We start from the raw sequence: 17,511 nt of genomic DNA on the forward strand, positions 1-17,511 counted from the left end.
GAATAAAAAAATAGTAGTGCAGGTAAGCTACTACAAACAGCATAGTGAACGCATTATTGTGGGCAAGATAGACACAAAGGCCACACCTACTACAGTAGTACAAGTTTATATGCCAACTAGCTCTGCAGATGACGAAGAAATTGAAGAAATGTATGATGAGATAAAAGAAATTATTCAGATAGTGAAGGGAGACACAAATTTAATAGTCATGGATGACTGGAATTCGTCAGTAGGAAAAGGGAGAGAAGGAACGTAGTAGGTGAATATGGAATGGGGTTAAGGAATGAAAGAGGAAGCCGCCTGGTCGAATTCTGCACAGAGCATAACTTAATCATAGCTAACACTTGGTTCAAGAACCATAAAAGAAGGTTGTATACATGGAAGAAGCCTGGATATACTGACAGGTTGCAGATAGATTATATAATGGTAAGACAGAGATTTAGGAACCAGGTTTTAAATTGTAAGACATTTCCAGGGGCAGGTGTGGACTCTGACCACAACCTATTTGTTATGAACTGTAGATTAAAACTGAAACTGCAAAAAGGTGGGAATTTAAGGAGATGGGACCTGGATAAACTGACTAAACCAGAGGTTGTACAGAGTTTCAGGGATAGCATAAGGGAACAATTGGCAGGAATGGGGGAAAGAAATACAGTAGAAGAAGAATGGGTAGCTCTGAGGGATGAAGTAGTGAAGGCAGCAGAGGATAAAGTAGGTAAAAAGACGAGGGCTAGTAGAAATCCTTGGGTAACAGAAGAAATATTGAATTTGATTGATGGAAGGAGAAAATATAAAAATGCAGTAAATGAAGCAGGCCGAAAGGAATACAAACGTCTGAAAAATGAGATTGACAGGAAGTGCAAAATGGCTAAGCAGGCATGGCTAGAGGACAAATGTAAGGATGTAGAGGCTTATCTCACTAGGGGTAAGATAGATACTGCCTACAGGAAAATTAAAGAGGCCTTTGTAGAAAAGAGAACCACTTGTATAAATATCAAGAACTCAGATGGAAACCCAGTTCTAAGCAAAGAAGGGAAAACAGAAAGGTGGAAGCAGTATATAGAGGGTCTATACAAGGGTGATGTACTTGAGGACAATATTATGGAAATGGAAGGGGATGTAGATGAAGATGATGTAGTGTTGGCAGAAGAGCCAACACTGTGTTGTTAGAGGAGGCCGAAATGCACGCGTTTAATTACACGCTGACTGGCGCGAAGTCTGGAATAAGGTAAAGTAATTATCCTATAAAGAAAAGAACGTAGTTCTTGGAATACTTAACTTTAATCCATAATTGTAGAACATCTCTCTTGACGGTACATGTTATAACCACAATATAAAATAATATCAAATGCTATGGCGCCTTGCTAGGTCGTAGCAAATGACGTAGCTGAAGGCTATGCTAACTATCGTCTCGGCAAATGAAAGCGTAGTTGTCAGTGATCCATCTCAGGCTAAGTTGGCTGTACAACTGGGGCGAGTGCTAGAACGTCTCTCTAGACATGCCGTGTGGTGGCGCTCGGTCTACAATCACTGACAGTGGCGACACGCGGGTCCGACGTATACTAACGGACCGCGGCCGATTTAAAGGCTACCACCTAGCAAGTGTGGTGTCTGGCGGTGACACCACAGATGAAATGGGAGATACGATACCCCGTGAAGAGCTTGACAGAGCACTCAAAGAACTGAGACGAAACAAGGCCCCAGGAGTAGACAACATTCCATTACAACTACTGACAGCCTTGGAGAGCCAGTCCTGACAAAACTCTACCATCTGGTGAGCAAGATGTATGAGACAGGTGAAATACCCTCTGACTTCAAGAAGAACATAATAATTCCAATCCCAAAGAAAGCAGGTGTTGACAGATGTAAAAATTACCGAACTATCAGTTTAATAAGTCACAGGTGCAAAATACTAACACGAATTCTGTACAGACGAATGGAAAAACTGATAGAAGCCGACCTCGGGGAAGATCAGTTCGGATTCCATAAAAATGTTGGAACACGTGAGGCTATACTGACCCTACGACTTATTTTAGAAGAAAGATTAAGGAAAGGCAAACCTACGTTTCTAGCATTTCTAGACTTAGAGGAAGCTTTTGACAATCTTGACTAGAATACTCTCTTTCAAATTCTAAAGGTGGCAGGGGTAAAATACAGGGAGTGAAAGGCTATTTACAATTTGTACAGAAACCAGATGGCAGTTATAAGAGTCGAGGGACATGAAAGGGAAGCAGTGGTTGGTAAGGGAGTGAGACAGGGTTGTAGCCTGTCCCCGATGTTATTCAATGTGTATATTGAGCAAGCAGTAAAGGAAACAAGAAAAATTTGGAGTAGGTATTAAAATTCAAGGAGAAGAAATAAAAACTTTGAGGTTTGCCGATGACATTGTAATTCTGTCAGAGACAGCAAAGGACTTGGAAGAGCAGTTGAACGGAATGGACAGTGTCTTGAAAGGAGGATATAAGATGAATTTCAACAAAAGCAAAACGAGGATAATGGAATGTAGTTAAATTATGTCAGGTGATGCTGAGGGAATTAGATCAGGAAATGAGACACTTAAAGTGGTAAAGGAGTTTTGGTATTTGGGAAGCAAAATAACTGATGATGGTCGAAGTAGAGAGGATATAAAATGTAGACTGGCAATGGCAAGGAAAGCGTTTCTGAAGAAGAGAAATTTGTTAACATCGAGTATAGATTTAAGTGTTAGGAAGTCGTTTGTGAAAGTATTTGTATGGAGTGTAGTCATGTATGGAAGTGAAACATGGACGATAAATAGTTTAGACAAGAAGGGAATAGAAGCTTTCGAAATGTGGTGCTACAGAAGAATGCTGAAGATTAGATGGGTAGATCACATAACTACTGAGGAGGTATTGAATAGAATTGGGGAGAAGAGGAGTTTGTGGCACTACTTGACCAGAAAAAGGGATCAGTTGGTAGGACATGTCCTGAGGCATCAAGGGATCACCAATTTAGTATTGGAGGGCAGCGTGGAGGGTAAAAATTGAGGGAGACCAAGAGATGAATACACTAAGCAGATTCAGAAGGATGTAGGTTGCAGTAGGTACTGGGAGATGAAGAAGCTTGCACAGGATAGTGTAGCATGGAGAGCTGCATCAAACCAGTCTCAGGACTGAAGACAACAACAACAACAATTTTTAAGAAGGTTTATATTTGAGCAAGTGATTGCTTTGATTTCTGTCTTGTAAACTAAGTTCGCAGAAACATTGGCAGTCGTAACATTGAATATTTTAGCATGTAGATGGAGTAATGCCCAAGATAATTTGATAGTTAATACATCCTCAACCACCAGGCCCAACAAAATTCACTCCCTCTTCCTTTTGTGTTTTATGGTGAGAATGCCTTCAGTGACATTAGTTTGATCACTTAACAATATTCATATCAGTGTTCAATACCTCAGGTTTTGCATTATTTATTATGAAGTCTAATAGTAGATACTTCTGCATATTTGCTATACATTTTCTGTTTTCCTTATACTTCTTGGCAGGTCTTTCATGTTGCCCACTTCCTAAAGTACTTGGCAGCCTTTTCGTGTTTCCCACTCCCTATATGTGTAGACTTCAGTAAAGTGTTAATTGTTTCGTTCAGTGTCATTAGTGTGTAAATATGTTATGCCAAATGAAAATTTGTGCCAGGCTGCGAAATGGGGAAACAGTTTTTGTAACAGGTTCTGGCTTACCTTGTTATAGAAATATATATAAATTGAATTGAAGTACTTGATGTAATTTCATGTTAATGCATTTCAATGATATCAGTGACTTTACTTTGTGGCAAGTCAAGCCACGGTCCTCCTCCAAATCTATTCCCCGGTTGTAGTATTCCCACATATCCCATGGGAGAACCTCCTGTTGTTCTGTTTGAACGTAGCCGTAATGAAAGTTTGAAGTACATAACAAGTCCAGGAGTTCATTTCCTTCATTTTTGAATCTGCTGTTATAAAATGGCATTTACATTTTCAACTTACCTACCCCTTTGAATTTAGATACAAAAAAAAAAAACATATTTTCAAGTATGATGATTATCAATTTGAGGGCCATGCATATATGAAAATCTACTTACTCAGTGCCAGCCTATTTTCTCTGTCTCCTTCACTCAGTGCCAGCCATTTTTACAGTACTTCGTCCGTATGGTACAGATTCAGGAATACTCATAAATATGTTTTACTTTGACCAAAATAAAGTTTATTCTTTCTTCTTCAAATACATGTCATTTATGTTGCCATGTTTTGTAACCTGTCATCACCACAAAACTAAAGAAGCTGTTTTCTGATACGAAAAAAATGTTTTTGCGTATTATATACTGTTTATTTATATAAATGGTGGAGTTCATGTATTTGTGTACAGAGATCGTAACTGTTAAATTTCTGCGAATGATTTTTTGTTTCAAATAGTTCTTTTTTGAATGAGTGGTATAACTGGAAGCAGGGTTGCACAGAAAACCTCCCTTTGCGTACCACACAGTGAAATAAAGTATACTTGCTTCTGGTGACTCCTCCATCCTTCTTGCCCCTCTCTGAGCACACTCTACATGTTTTCTGTGCCTTCTTCTTCCCTGTTGGAATGGGTATTTGGTGATTAGTCTTTGCAAGCAGCAGAAATGAAATGGCTGTTCCAATTTTTTTGTTTGTCACTTGCATGTGCAGCACATGCACATTTGAAGTTGCAATCAGGATGAGATGGGATGATAGCTTTGTCCTCCACCTGTCCCAATGATGGTCACTGAGATTGACATCAAACTTGTTCTTACTGTAGTCAAGTACTGCTCCTGGTTTGTGTTTTTCTCTTCCTCTTCTGTTTGCATATCATGTCACCTCTGTATCTTGAGCTTAGCATGTAAACGTCCCTTTTGTCTTTCCATCTTAGGGCTAAAATTTTCCCCTTATTTCAAGAAGTAACTTCATTTCACTGGAGAGGAGCACTACTCAAAGCAGATGGCACTCCTCTCCTGTTTCGTTTTTTGACAGTGCCAACAAGACCGGGTAAATTTGTCTTACAGAATTGTTACCTGCACCACACTTCTGTAGTCAAACAGTGTACAGTGTATCAATAATGCAGGAAAAGATAAGACTGCTACTTACCGTAAAATAACATGCTAAGTTGGAGACAAGTCACAATTAAAAGACACTTACACACAAGCATTTGGCCAGAGCCTTCTAGGCACTGGACTCGCATTCAGGAGGACGACGGTTCAATCCCGCGTCCGGCCATCCTGATTTAGGTTTTCTGTGATTTCCCTAAATCGCTCCAGGCAAATGTCGGGATGGTTCCTTTCAAAGGGCACGGCCGACTTCCTTCCCCGTCCTTCCCTGATCCGATGAGACCGATGACCTCGCTGTCTGGTCTCCTTCCCCGAAACAACCAACCAACCAACCAACCAGAGCCTTCATCGAAAAAAGAGAAATACCCACCACTCATTCTCCTCCTTCCCCCCCCCCCCCTCCCCCCCCCCCCACACACACACACACACACACACACACACACACACACACACACACACACACACACACACACACATTGTGTGTGGGTGGCCCTTATCTTGTTGTAAGCCCAGGATGGCTTGCCATGAATGGCAACAAAATGGGATGTAGAATATTGCTGATGTATCACTGTGCTGTAAGGATGCTGCAGATGAGATGTCAGCCAAAGAGGTCCTGCTATTGAGTAAATTGGCATCTCAGTCCATCACTCACGTATGCCGGGTGACAGTCAGGTTTGTGTCCTGCCACTGTCCAGGGCATCTCCAGATAGGTCTTCACTGGTTTTCAGGGCTCAGTTTGAAGCAGGCCTCTTCATTAATGTATGCTGCTTTGAATTGAGACCTGATGACCATTGAAGGTGTGTTTGGAGACGCCCTGGAAAGCGGTGGGATACCAACCTGACTCGCCCGCCATACAGCGCGACATCCAGGAGTGATGGCCCAGGGTGCCATTTCATTTCATAGCAGTAACCCTTCGGTTGTCATCCGCAGCAACCTTACAACACAGTGGTATGTTGTTGATATTCTGTGCCCCATTTTGTTGCCCTCCGTGGCAAGCCATCCTGGGCTTTCATTTCAGCAAGTAATGTCTTCTCACACACAGCGAGAGTTTCTATAGCTTGTCTTTGTGCTTGTCAAACCCTACTGTGGCCAGCATGGTCGCCAGATCTCTCCCCAATTGAGAATATACGGAGCATTATGGGCAGGGCCCTTCAATCACCTCAGGATTTTCATAATCTGACGCTCCAGTCGGACAGAATTTGGCACGATATCCCTCAGCCTCCACCAGTCAGATGAGTGCCAAGCCGAATAACTGCTTGCGCAAGAGCCAAATGTGGACCAACACATTATTGACTTGCTCAATTTGTGAAGCTCGTTCTCTTGAATAAACTATCCAGTTTTTCTGAAATTGTAGTTGTTTGGTTGTCTGTACATGTACACCACATCTACAGATTTCCATCCCATCTGGGTAATTCTTTTGTTATGTGTTCCCTCACCTCCCCCCCCCCCCCCCCTTCCCCCCTTCCATGAATGTTATACAATGCACTTGAAAACAGTAACTATTTCCTGAAATTTATTGAGTTCAAGATGTATTAAACAAAACTGACATCTGGCTGTTGAAATGTTTTGATGTTGAAAAATGAAACCATCACCACATTTTTCTGTTTATTGAAACGTCAGATTGTGTATCTTGCATAGTTTCATGGAATTACCATCACATATTAAGAAACATTAATTTTTCAGTTACAAATAGACAATTATTGACAAGTACTCACTTTTTGGTAGGCATAATTCTGCTATTTCAGATACACGCATTTAAAAATGAAGACGTGAATCCTAGAATTCAGAATTATTAGTTTCTCCCTTACAGAGAATGGAGGATAGTTTGGGGAAAGTTAGAAAGCTGGGGCAGGTCATTCAGGCTTTGCATTTTTTGAGGATAGGGAATGTGTCTCTCAACTTAAGGTCTGAGTCAAGTGTCTTTCCTTTGTAATTTTCCGCCGGCCGCAGTGGCCTTGCGCTTCTAGGCGCTGCAGTCCGAAACTGCGGGACTGCTACGGTTGCAGGTTCGAATCCTGCCTCGGGCATGGATGTGTGTGATGTCCTTAGGTTAGTTAGGTTTAAGTAGTTCTAAGTTCTAGGGGACTGATAACCTAAGATGTTAAGTCCCAGAGTGCTCAGAGCCATTTGAACCATTTTGTAATTTTCCCTGACCCATCCCACTTTCCTCTCTGAGAAAGGAACCAACAGTTCCGAAAATTAGTGTTACTTTTATCACTTTTAAATGTTTCGATCAGCAGTACTGGAATTTCACCACCTGAGGGTAATTACTAGCTAGCCACTGTGCCTCCTTGTAATTTTATGGTTGTTATTTATTTTGTTTTATTTACGCGTCAAGTTCCATAGGATCAAATTGAGGAGCAAATCTTCAAGGTCATGGAACATGTCAGTACATGAAATTACAATATAAAAGTAATAACAGATAAAAATAAAATGTTTAGGAACCCGAAAAAAGTCACTCCATAAGTTTAAGTAAATGCAATCAACAATACAATAAGAATCAGCTTAATTTTTGAAGGAACTCCTCGACAGAATAGAAGGAGTGACCCATGAGGAAACTCTTCGGTTTCAATTGGAAAGCACGTGGATTATTGCTAAAATTTTTGAATTCGATTGGTAGCTTATTGAAAATGGATGCAGCAGTATACTGCACACTTTTTTGCACAAGAGTTGCTTATTCTTGGGAATAAGCTAATATTGTTAACAAGAAATGACAGTAAGGAATATATATATATATATATATATATATATATATATATATATATATATATATATATATATATATATATATATATATATAGAGAGAGAGAGAGAGAGAGAGAGAGAGAGAGAGAGAGAGAAGCCAATGTCAAAATACCCAGACTCGTGAACAGAGGTCGACAAGAGGTTCGTTAACTTACACCACTTATTGCCCGAACCGTCGTTTCTGAGCCAAAAATATCCTTTCAGAATGGGAAGAGTTACCCCAAAATATAATACCGTACGACAAGCGATTGAAAATCAGCAAAGTAGACTAATTTTCTTGTCAAACAATCACTCACTACCGTTCGAATAGTAAAAATGGCAGTATTAAGTCTTTGAACAAGATCCTGAACGTGGGCTTTTCGCAACAGCTTACTGTCTTTCTGAACACCTAGAAACTAAATATTCCTTTTGCTGTAAAACCTACTGCTTTATGGCTATTTGTGATGGAAAAAGACAATCTCAATCGTAATTTGCTCAAAACTGCAAAGAAATGTGTTTTGGTGCTTATTTTGTGTGTTTTAATGAAAAATCACAATTCTGGAAGTTTCTTTTATGTGCAAAATGCAATGGTGGGGAGGACGGAGAGGGGGTTGGGAGTGAGGAAAACTGTACTTGTCATTCAAAGTGTATAACCATCTTCCTGAAATGATTTCAAGTAATGGAAAGTTATAGGATAAAATGTACAGCATGAAAGACTAGAGCATGTCATACTTTGTGTCTTGTTAGGTCAGTTCGAAAAATTTTATAAACTTAAGTAGAGAATGCAGACCTGTGGAATAAAGGGCGAGCAATACTTGGCCTTGCCGTTTCAAGGCTAAGAATCCATGAACATTTTCAGTTTTCATGAAACTGGGGTCTTTGATAATTTACACATCCAAGAAACATGCTCCAGAAGAGGCACCAATAACAAGGAGAGGTTCCCAGGCGAGAGACTGACTTCTTGAAACAATGTATACGGTGGTGTGGGATAGGTACCAGGGACCATACCCTGCAGCCATTCACCATGAAGGAGAGTCCTTGTTTGTGAGCAATGACAAAAAGGAAAATTCAAAATTTCTTGGTAAATCACTAGAGTTTTGAAATTAGTATTGATTTCCAAACAATGCCATAATCTAGTGGTAATTTCACTAGTATGCTGAAGGTTGCAGGTTCAAATCTTTTTGGGTGCAGACTGATTCTTTTTTACATTTTTATCAAGATGAGTGGTCATCATTTTTATTAATTGATTAGTTTAAACATGATGTTTTTCAATTCTAATCTCTAGTTGCGTCATTTTAATCAACATATTAACTTTTTTTATTTGCTCTCAATTTTTTCTTTGTTGCATTAGTTTGTCATTTAGACTCTTTGTCCACATAATTTTAAATATTGAATAAATAATGATCAGTCATTTCGGTAAAGATAAAATAATAAAGGTGTACACCCAATAGGATTTTAACCTCGCAGCCTTCAGGATACCAGCCACATAGTTTAACTGCCAGGCTAAAGCATCAATTAGAAATCGCTGCTGATATTAAGGCTTTAGATAATCATAAAAAAATCTCAAATTATTTTTTGTCAGTTGCTTGTAAAAACTTACTGTCTTTACTAACCTGGAAGTTTTGAATCACATTTTTTGTGAGCATAAAAAAGACTTTACAGTTAAGGTTGCATTAGAATTGACTGGATGGCTACAAACGTTTTTACAAGATTACTTTGGAATTAGTATGCCAATATTTGAGTAGACTAAGAAGGATTGCACTTTCTATTGACAGGGGCCCTCCACATCAAAATATATCTCATTTCTCAGGAATGTTAATATTTTGTTTCCTGCTTATTTCACAACTCTGAGCTGGAACATAGTTCTTCCTGTGACGGATAATAATAAACCCAATATTTTACAGATTATGCACGTGTCTGTTCTCCATTGACTCTCCAATACTGTGGCTCACCATACTGAGGTCAAATGCAAGCTGTTGTACCAAATCGGTTCCTGTAGGTCATTTTGGTAGTCAATTTTTTTACCAACCACCCTTTTTTTTATCTCTATTAGTAATTAAATTTTATAACCCCCAATTGGTTCCACATTAATGGTGATTTATAGAGTAGATAAGTAACTTTATTTTATCAAATTTACGAAGCCGATTTACAGCAGGTTGAAGGATACAGTAATAACCATGCATGAAATCCTTTATGTCAAAATGTTTTGGAAACTTAATGTTTTTAAAGCACTTACTGCCCATCCCCCTCCATGAAAACTGGAATGCCCACTCGTGGTAGGAAGCAGGGTGATTAAAATTGCTGTAGATAATTGCTTGCATAAAGAAAAATGAAAAAGTTAATACAGTTACTTTAGTAAGGGATATACCCTATGCGATCAAAAGTATCTGGAAACCTGGCTGAAAATGACTTACAAGATCGTGGTGCCCTCCATTGGTAATGCTGGAATTCAATACAGCATTGGCCCACTCTTAGCCTTGATGACAGCTTCCCGCAGGCATATGTTCAATCTGGTGCTGGAAGGTTTCTTGGGGAATGGCAGAGAGCGTGTTTTAATGAAAAATCATAATTCTGGAAGTTTGATGTAAAACCTACTGCTTTATGGCTATTTGTGATGGAAAAAGAAAATCTCAATTCCTCACAGAGTGCTGCACTGGGGCGAGGTATTGATGTCAGTCCGTGGGACCTGCCACGAAGTCGGCGTTCCAAAACATCTTAAAGATGTTCTATAGGATTCAGGTCAGGACTCTGGGCAGGCCAGTCCATTACAGGGATGTCATTGTCATGTAACCACTCCGCCAAAGGCCATGCATTATGAACAGATGCTTGATCATGTTGAAAGATGCAATCACCATCCCCAAATTGCTCTTCAACAGCGGGAAGCAAGAATGTTCTTAAAACATCAGTGCAGGCCTGTGCTGTGATAGTGCCATGCAAAACAACAAGGGGTGCATGCCCCCTCTATGAAAAACATGACTACACCATAACACCACCGCCTCCTAATTTCACTGCTTGCACCAGACACACTGGTAGATGACATTCACTGGGCTTTCGCCATACCCACACCCTGCCATCGGATCGCCGCATCATGTACCATGATTTGTCACTCCGCACAATGTTTTTCGACTGTTCAATCATCCAGTGTCAGCGAGATGTGTTGCTTAAGAGCAGCTGCTCGACCATGAAATCCAAGTTTTCTGACCTCCTACCTAAATGTCATAGTACTTGCTGTGGATCCTGATGCAGTTTGGAATTCCTGTGCGATGGTCTGGATAGTTGTCTGTGTATTTCAGATTACAACCCTCTTCAACTGTTGGCGGTCTCTGTCAGTCAACAGACGAGGTCAGCCTGTACGCTATTGTGCTGTACGTGTCCCTTCACATCTCCACTTCACTATCACATTGGAAATAGTCGACCTAGGGGTGTTTACGAGTGTGGAAATCTCGCTTACAGACGTGTGACAAGTGACACCCAATCACCTGACCTTGTTCAAAGTGCGTGAGTTCTGCGGAGTGCCTCATTCTGCTCTCTCACAATGTCTAATGACTACTGAGGTCGCTGATGGACCTAGCAGTAGGTGGCAGCACACTGCACCTAATATGAAAAATGTATGTTCTTGGGGGTGTCCAGATACTTTGGATCACATAGTACATTTTAGAAATGCTTATTGTTATATTTGCATAATGAACCAGACAGTGACAACTTATTTCAGTACATTTTGTGGAAGGAGAAAGTATAGTGTTCTTGTCTTATATAATGTCTGTTCAAAAAAATTTGCAACTTTGTCCACAATATTTTTCTACACCCACCTTTTACTTATTGTGCATGGTCTCCTTCAAAATACTTTCCTACACAGTTAATACACCGCTCCCTATGTCATTTTCACTTCCGGAAGCAGTTTTAGTACACCTCGTGCTGAATCGCGTGAAACACCATCTGCAGATCATCTTTTATCTCATCTATCAGTACAGATCTTCGTCCTTTCACCGTCCCAGTATCATAACCGTAGATCCATGTCTCATCACGTGTTATGATTCTCTTAAGGAACATCTCATTCTCATTTGTGCTATCCAAAAGCTCGGATTAGGAGGTGAAGGTCTTGTGGTCTTGACTCATACGCCTTGGGTCGAACTTGGTGGCAACATGATGCATTCAAAGATGCTGTGTCAGGATTTCATGACATGATCCAGTTGAAGTCTTACATTCTTCTGCAATCTCTCAGATATTCAGCCTTCCATTTACACACACAGTTTTGTTGACATTCCTGACAGGTGTGTTGTCGGTAGACATCGAAAGACCTGCTCAATGAGGACCATCCTCAACTTCCATCCGCCCATTTTTAAACCATGTAAACCATTGGTAACACAGTGCAGCTCAAGCATTCATCACTGTAGGCTTCCTGCATCATTTAGTGTGTCTCCGTAGAGGTTTTCTTGAGTTCCATGCAAAATTTAATGCTGACGCATTGTGCCACTAACTCTGCCATTTCGAAATTTGCTAACTATGCGACACAACATTCTACTCTACACAGCATCAAACAATAACTAACAGGCATACAAAAATGAACCTTGTTGCAGTTACATATTAGACGCAGGTGTGTGCAGTGATGCCAACCACATTTCGCTTCAACACACTATCAGCACAAAATTACAAATATTCTGGAAATTTTTGCACAGAACTCATTTATAATGTCTTTTCTGTGTCATTAGTTGAACAAAACAACTGCCAAATAGTGATGTATCACATTTCGATGCTTTCTTTGAATTAACCCGAGTCGATAGTACGTGATATAAAGTGAAAAAGTATTAAGTAAATGCTAAGCTGTATATTAATTTCCAACACACAAGTTTGTGATTAGAGTGTATTTATATGTTCTAATTTGGATTCTGATAACTCCGTTAATGTAACTAAACAAAATCACCATATGAAGTGGCACAATAGTTAACACACTGAGACTCACTTTCAAACAGACCACAGTTCACATTCTCTTTCAGTTATCCAGGTTTAGGTTTACCACAGTTTTCCTAAATTGCTTGGTGAATTTCACAGTGGCTGCCTTGGTTTCATATGTTGGGTCATTGTTTGCCATTTTTAGCATTTGCAGTGGCAGAATCAGAACAACTACATTTGTGAAATTATTTTGTCTTGTGAAACACTGTTTGAATTTTTTTCTCCTTGGTATTTATCCAACATGTTTTGTGTGTTTTTCATGCTTATATTACTCATAGGAAGAAAAACTATTGTTGGTACTGTAACATCAATCAAAAACTGTTCATTTTCAAAGAAAACGATGCATGGTTGCATTTACAGTGTTCATGTTTGTTTGCTCTCGGCAGGTCACGTTCTCCATTCCGTGGACCACGCTGCAGAAACATCTCCCAGATAAGTGACCGTGAAAAACAGCGTCAAGTTGAGGAACGCCGAGTCATTTATGTTGGGCGCATTGATGAAGGAACATCAAAGGCTCAGTTGCGGAAACGTTTTGAAGTATTTGGTCCAATTATTGACATAAGCGTTCACTTCCGAGAACATGGGTATGTGCAAAAGATAAATTTGACTGAAAGACCTTTAAGCCAAAGATGATTTTTCAGTAAATTTTTTGAACATTCATTTTTCGTAGTCAGTTTACATAAATGAGTGTTTTTATTGGCTCAATGATTTATGCAGTACTGATGGTCTAGGAATCATAATATATGGTTAACTGATCAAAAAGTGGTACACCAAATCCATTCATAAGAAAAAAGTTCCTATCACAAATGTTCCTATTATTAGTTATACTGCCATTGTTTAAGACTAGTTAATCATAGTTTGTTTCTCAGTTAGAAACTTCACTTTGTGACAAACTGCTCTTTCCACGTTTCCAAAAATATTGATATAAAGTGAAAAAGTATTAAGTAAATGCTAAGCTGTATATTAATTTCCAACACACAAGTTTGTGATTAGAGTGTATTTATATGTTCTAATTTGGATTCTGATAACTCCGTTAATGTAACTAAACAAAATCACCATATGAAGTGGCACAGTAGTTAACACACTGAGACTCACTTTCAAACAGACCACAGTTCAGTGTGCTCCCTGCCGCCGTTGGATAAGCAGCTGAGCAGCAAGTCGTATACTCCTAGCTCACTCGTTTGTTACATAGTTTAATTCTTAATTTCTTTGCGTGTTTTTGGTACTTGCATTGTTTAATTCATAAATTTCGGGCGTATTATAGTATTTGAGAGTTGTAGCATCGCGTTTTAATACCTGAATAGTGTAAATTCGCGTAGTCGTTTGTCTACTGTTTTTGTTTTGAACGACCAGTGTCGGTTGGTCACAGTCAGTGTGCTCCCTGCCGCCGTTGGATAAGCAGCTGAGCAGCAAGTCGTATACTCCTAGCTCACTCGTTTGTTACATAGTTTAATTCTTAATTTCTTTGCGTGTTTTTGGTACTTGCATTGTTTAATTCATAAATTTCGGGCGTATTATAGTATTTGAGAGTGTAGCATCGCGTTTTAGTACCTGAATAGTGTAATTTCGCTTAGTCTTCTTCCGCCGCCGAGCAGTGTCAGCAGTGCGCAAGTAGCAGCATTACTGCATTTACTAGGCAATCTTGTATTTTAATAACCGTTTAAATTTTGTTGATTTGTTTGCGCTCTCTGTAGATTAGTTCAGACGTTCTTTGCAAAACAGTTTTTAGCATGGATAGGGACTGCAACTGCTGTGTTCGGATGCAGGCTGAGTTGGCATCCCTTCGCTCCCAGCTTCAGGCAGTGTTGGCTTCGGTCACACAGCTTGAGGCTGTTGCCAATGGGCATCACTGTGGGGGTCCGGATGGGGGTTTGTCGGGGACGGCCAGCTCGTCCCACGCATCCCCTGATCGGACTACGACTGTGGTTGCCCGGGATACTGCCCGCATTGAGGCTGATCCCTCACCTGTGGTAGAGTGGGAGGTCGTTTCAAGGTGTGCCAGGGGGCGAAAGACATTCCGGAGGGCTGAACGGAAAGCCTCTCCAGTTTGTCTGACGAACCGGTTTCAGGCTCTGTCTCAGGCTGATACTGATCTTTGGCCTGACATGGCTGCTTGTCCTGTTCCAGAGGTTGCCCCTCAGTCTGCAAGATCCGGGCAGTTGCAGAGGGTGGGCTTACTGGTAGTTGGGAGCTCCAACGTCAGGCGCGTAATGGGGCCCCTTAGGGAAATGGCAGCAAGAGAGGGGAAGAAAACCAATGTGCACTCCGTGTGCATACCGGGGGGAGTCATTCCAGATGTGGAAAGGGTCCTTCCGGATGCCATGAAGGGTACAGGGTGCACCCATCTGCAGGTGGTCGCTCATGTCGGCACCAATGATGTGTGTCGCTATGGATCGGAGGAAATCCTCTCTGGCTTCCGGCGGCTATCTGATTTGGTGAAGACTGCCAGTCTCGCTAGCGGGATGAAAGCAGAGCTCACCATCTGCAGCATCGTCGACAGGACTGACTGCGGACCTTTGGTACAGAGTCGAGTGGAGGGTCTGAATCAGAGGCTGAGACGGTTCTGCGACCGTGTGGGCTGCAGATTCCTCGACTTGCGCCATAGGGTGGTGGGGTTTCGGGTTCCGCTGGATAGGTCAGGAGTCCACTACACGCAACATGCGGCTACACGGGTAGCAGGGGTTGTGTGGCGTGGGCTGGGCGGTTTTTTAGGTTAGATGGCATTGGGCAAGTACAGAAAGGGCAACAGCCTCAACGGGTGCGGGGCAAAGTCAGGACATGCGGGGACCAAGCAGCAATCGGTATTGTAATTGTCAACTGTCGAAGCTGCGTTGGTAAAGTACCGGAACTTCAAGCGCTGATAGAAAGCACCGAAGCTGAAATCGTTATAGGTACAGAAAGCTGGCTTAAGCCAGAGATAAATTCTGCCGAAATTTTTACAAAGGTACAGACGGTGTTTAGAAAGGATAGATTGCATGCAACCGGTGGTGGAGTGTTCGTCGCTGTTAGTAGTAGTTTATCCTGTAGTGAAATAGAAGTGGATAGTTCCTGTGAATTATTATGGGTGGAGGTTACACTCAACAACCGAGCTAGGTTAATAATTGGCTCCTTTTACCAACCTCCTGTCTCAGCAGCATTAGTGGCAGAACAACTGAGAGAAAATTTGGAATACATTTCACATAAATTTTCTCAGCGTGTTATAGTCTTAGTTGGAGATTTCAATTTACCAGATATAGCGTGGGACACTCAGATGTTTAGGACGGGTGGTAGGGACAGAGCATTGAGTGACATTATGCTGAGTGCACTATCCGAAAATTACCTCGAGCAATTAAACAGAGAACTGACTTGTGGAGATAACATCTTGGACCTACTGATAACAAACAGACCCAAACTCTTCGACTCTGTAAGTGCAGAACAGGGAATGAGTGATCATAAGACCGTTGCAGCATCCCTGAATATGGAAGTTAATAGGAATATAAAAAAAGGTAGGAAGGTTTATCTATTTAGCAAGAGTAATAGAAGGCAGATTTCAGACTACCTAACAGATCAAAACGAAAATTTCTGTTCCGACACTGACAATGTTGAGTGTTTATGGAAAAAGTTTAAGGCAATCGTAAAATGCGTTTTAGACAGGTACATGCCGAGTAAAACTGTGAGGTACGGGAAAAACCCACCGTGGTACAACAACAAAGTTAGGAAACTACTGCGAAAGCAAAGAGAGCTGCACTCCAAGTTTAAACGCAGCCAAAACCTCTCAGACAAACAGAAGCTAAACGATGTCAAAGTTAGCGTAAGGAGGGCTATGCGTGAAGCGTTCATTGAATTCGAAAGTGAAATTCTATGTACCGACTTGACAGAAAATCCTAGGAAGTTCTGGTCTTACGTTAAATCAGTAAGTGGCTCGAAACAGCATATCCAGACACTACGGGATGATGATGGCATTGAAACAGAGGATGACACGCGTAAAGCTGAAATACTAAACACCTTTTTCCAAAGCTGTTTCACAGAGGAAGACCGCACTGCAGTTCCTTCTCTAAATCCTCGCACAAACGAAAAAATGTCCAAGGAATAGAAAAGCAACTGGAATCACTCAATAGAGGAAAGTCCACTGGACCTGACGGGATACCAATTCGATTCTACACAGAGTACGCGAAAGAACTTGCCCCCCTTCTAACAGCCGTGTACCGCAAGTCTCTAGAGGAACGGAGGGTTCCAAATGATTGGAAAAGAGCACAGATAGTCCCAGTCTTCAAGAAGGGTCGTCGAGCAGATGCGCAAAACTACAGACCTATATCTCTTACGTCGATCTCTTGTAGAATTTTAGAACATGTTTTTTGCTAGCGTATCATGTCATTTCTGGAAACCCAGAATCTACTATGTAGGAATCAACATGGATTCCGGAAACAGCGATCGTGTGAGACCCAACTCGCCTTATTTGTTCATGAGACCCAGAAAATGTTAGATACAGGCTCCCAGGTAGATGCTATTTTTCTTGACTTCCGGAAGGCATTCGATACAGTTCCGCACTGTCGCCTGATAAACAAAGTAAGAGCCTACGGAATATCAGACCAGCTGTGTGGCTGGATTGAAGAGTTTTTAGCAAACAGAACACAGCATGTTGTTGTCAATGGAGAGACATCTACAGACGTTAAAGTAACCTCTGGCGTGCCACAGGGGAGTGTTATGGGACCATTGCTTTTCACAATATATATAAATGACTTAGTAGATAGTGTTGGAAGTTCCATGCGGCTTTTCGCGGATGATGCTGTAGTATACAGAGAA

The 17,511-nt window shown here is 41.0% G+C and overlaps 1 protein-coding gene across 4 annotated transcripts in view; it reads left to right on the forward strand.

Moving 5' to 3' along the window:
- The window catches only part of LOC124605508 (formin-J), a 123,839-nt gene that overhangs the window by 82,688 nt on the left and 23,640 nt on the right, over window positions 1–17,511 (forward strand). For all 4 annotated transcript variants that reach the window (XM_047137243.1, XM_047137242.1, XM_047137244.1 and 1 more), the window contains one exon: window positions 13,116–13,313. In XM_047137243.1, the coding sequence (XP_046993199.1) occupies window positions 13,116–13,313 (198 nt within the window). The remainder of the gene's footprint in view (window positions 1–13,115; window positions 13,314–17,511) is intronic.

Source organism: Schistocerca americana, chromosome 3 (genome assembly GCF_021461395.2).
Source record: "Schistocerca americana isolate TAMUIC-IGC-003095 chromosome 3, iqSchAmer2.1, whole genome shotgun sequence".
NCBI classification, from domain to species: domain Eukaryota; kingdom Metazoa; phylum Arthropoda; class Insecta; order Orthoptera; family Acrididae; genus Schistocerca; species Schistocerca americana.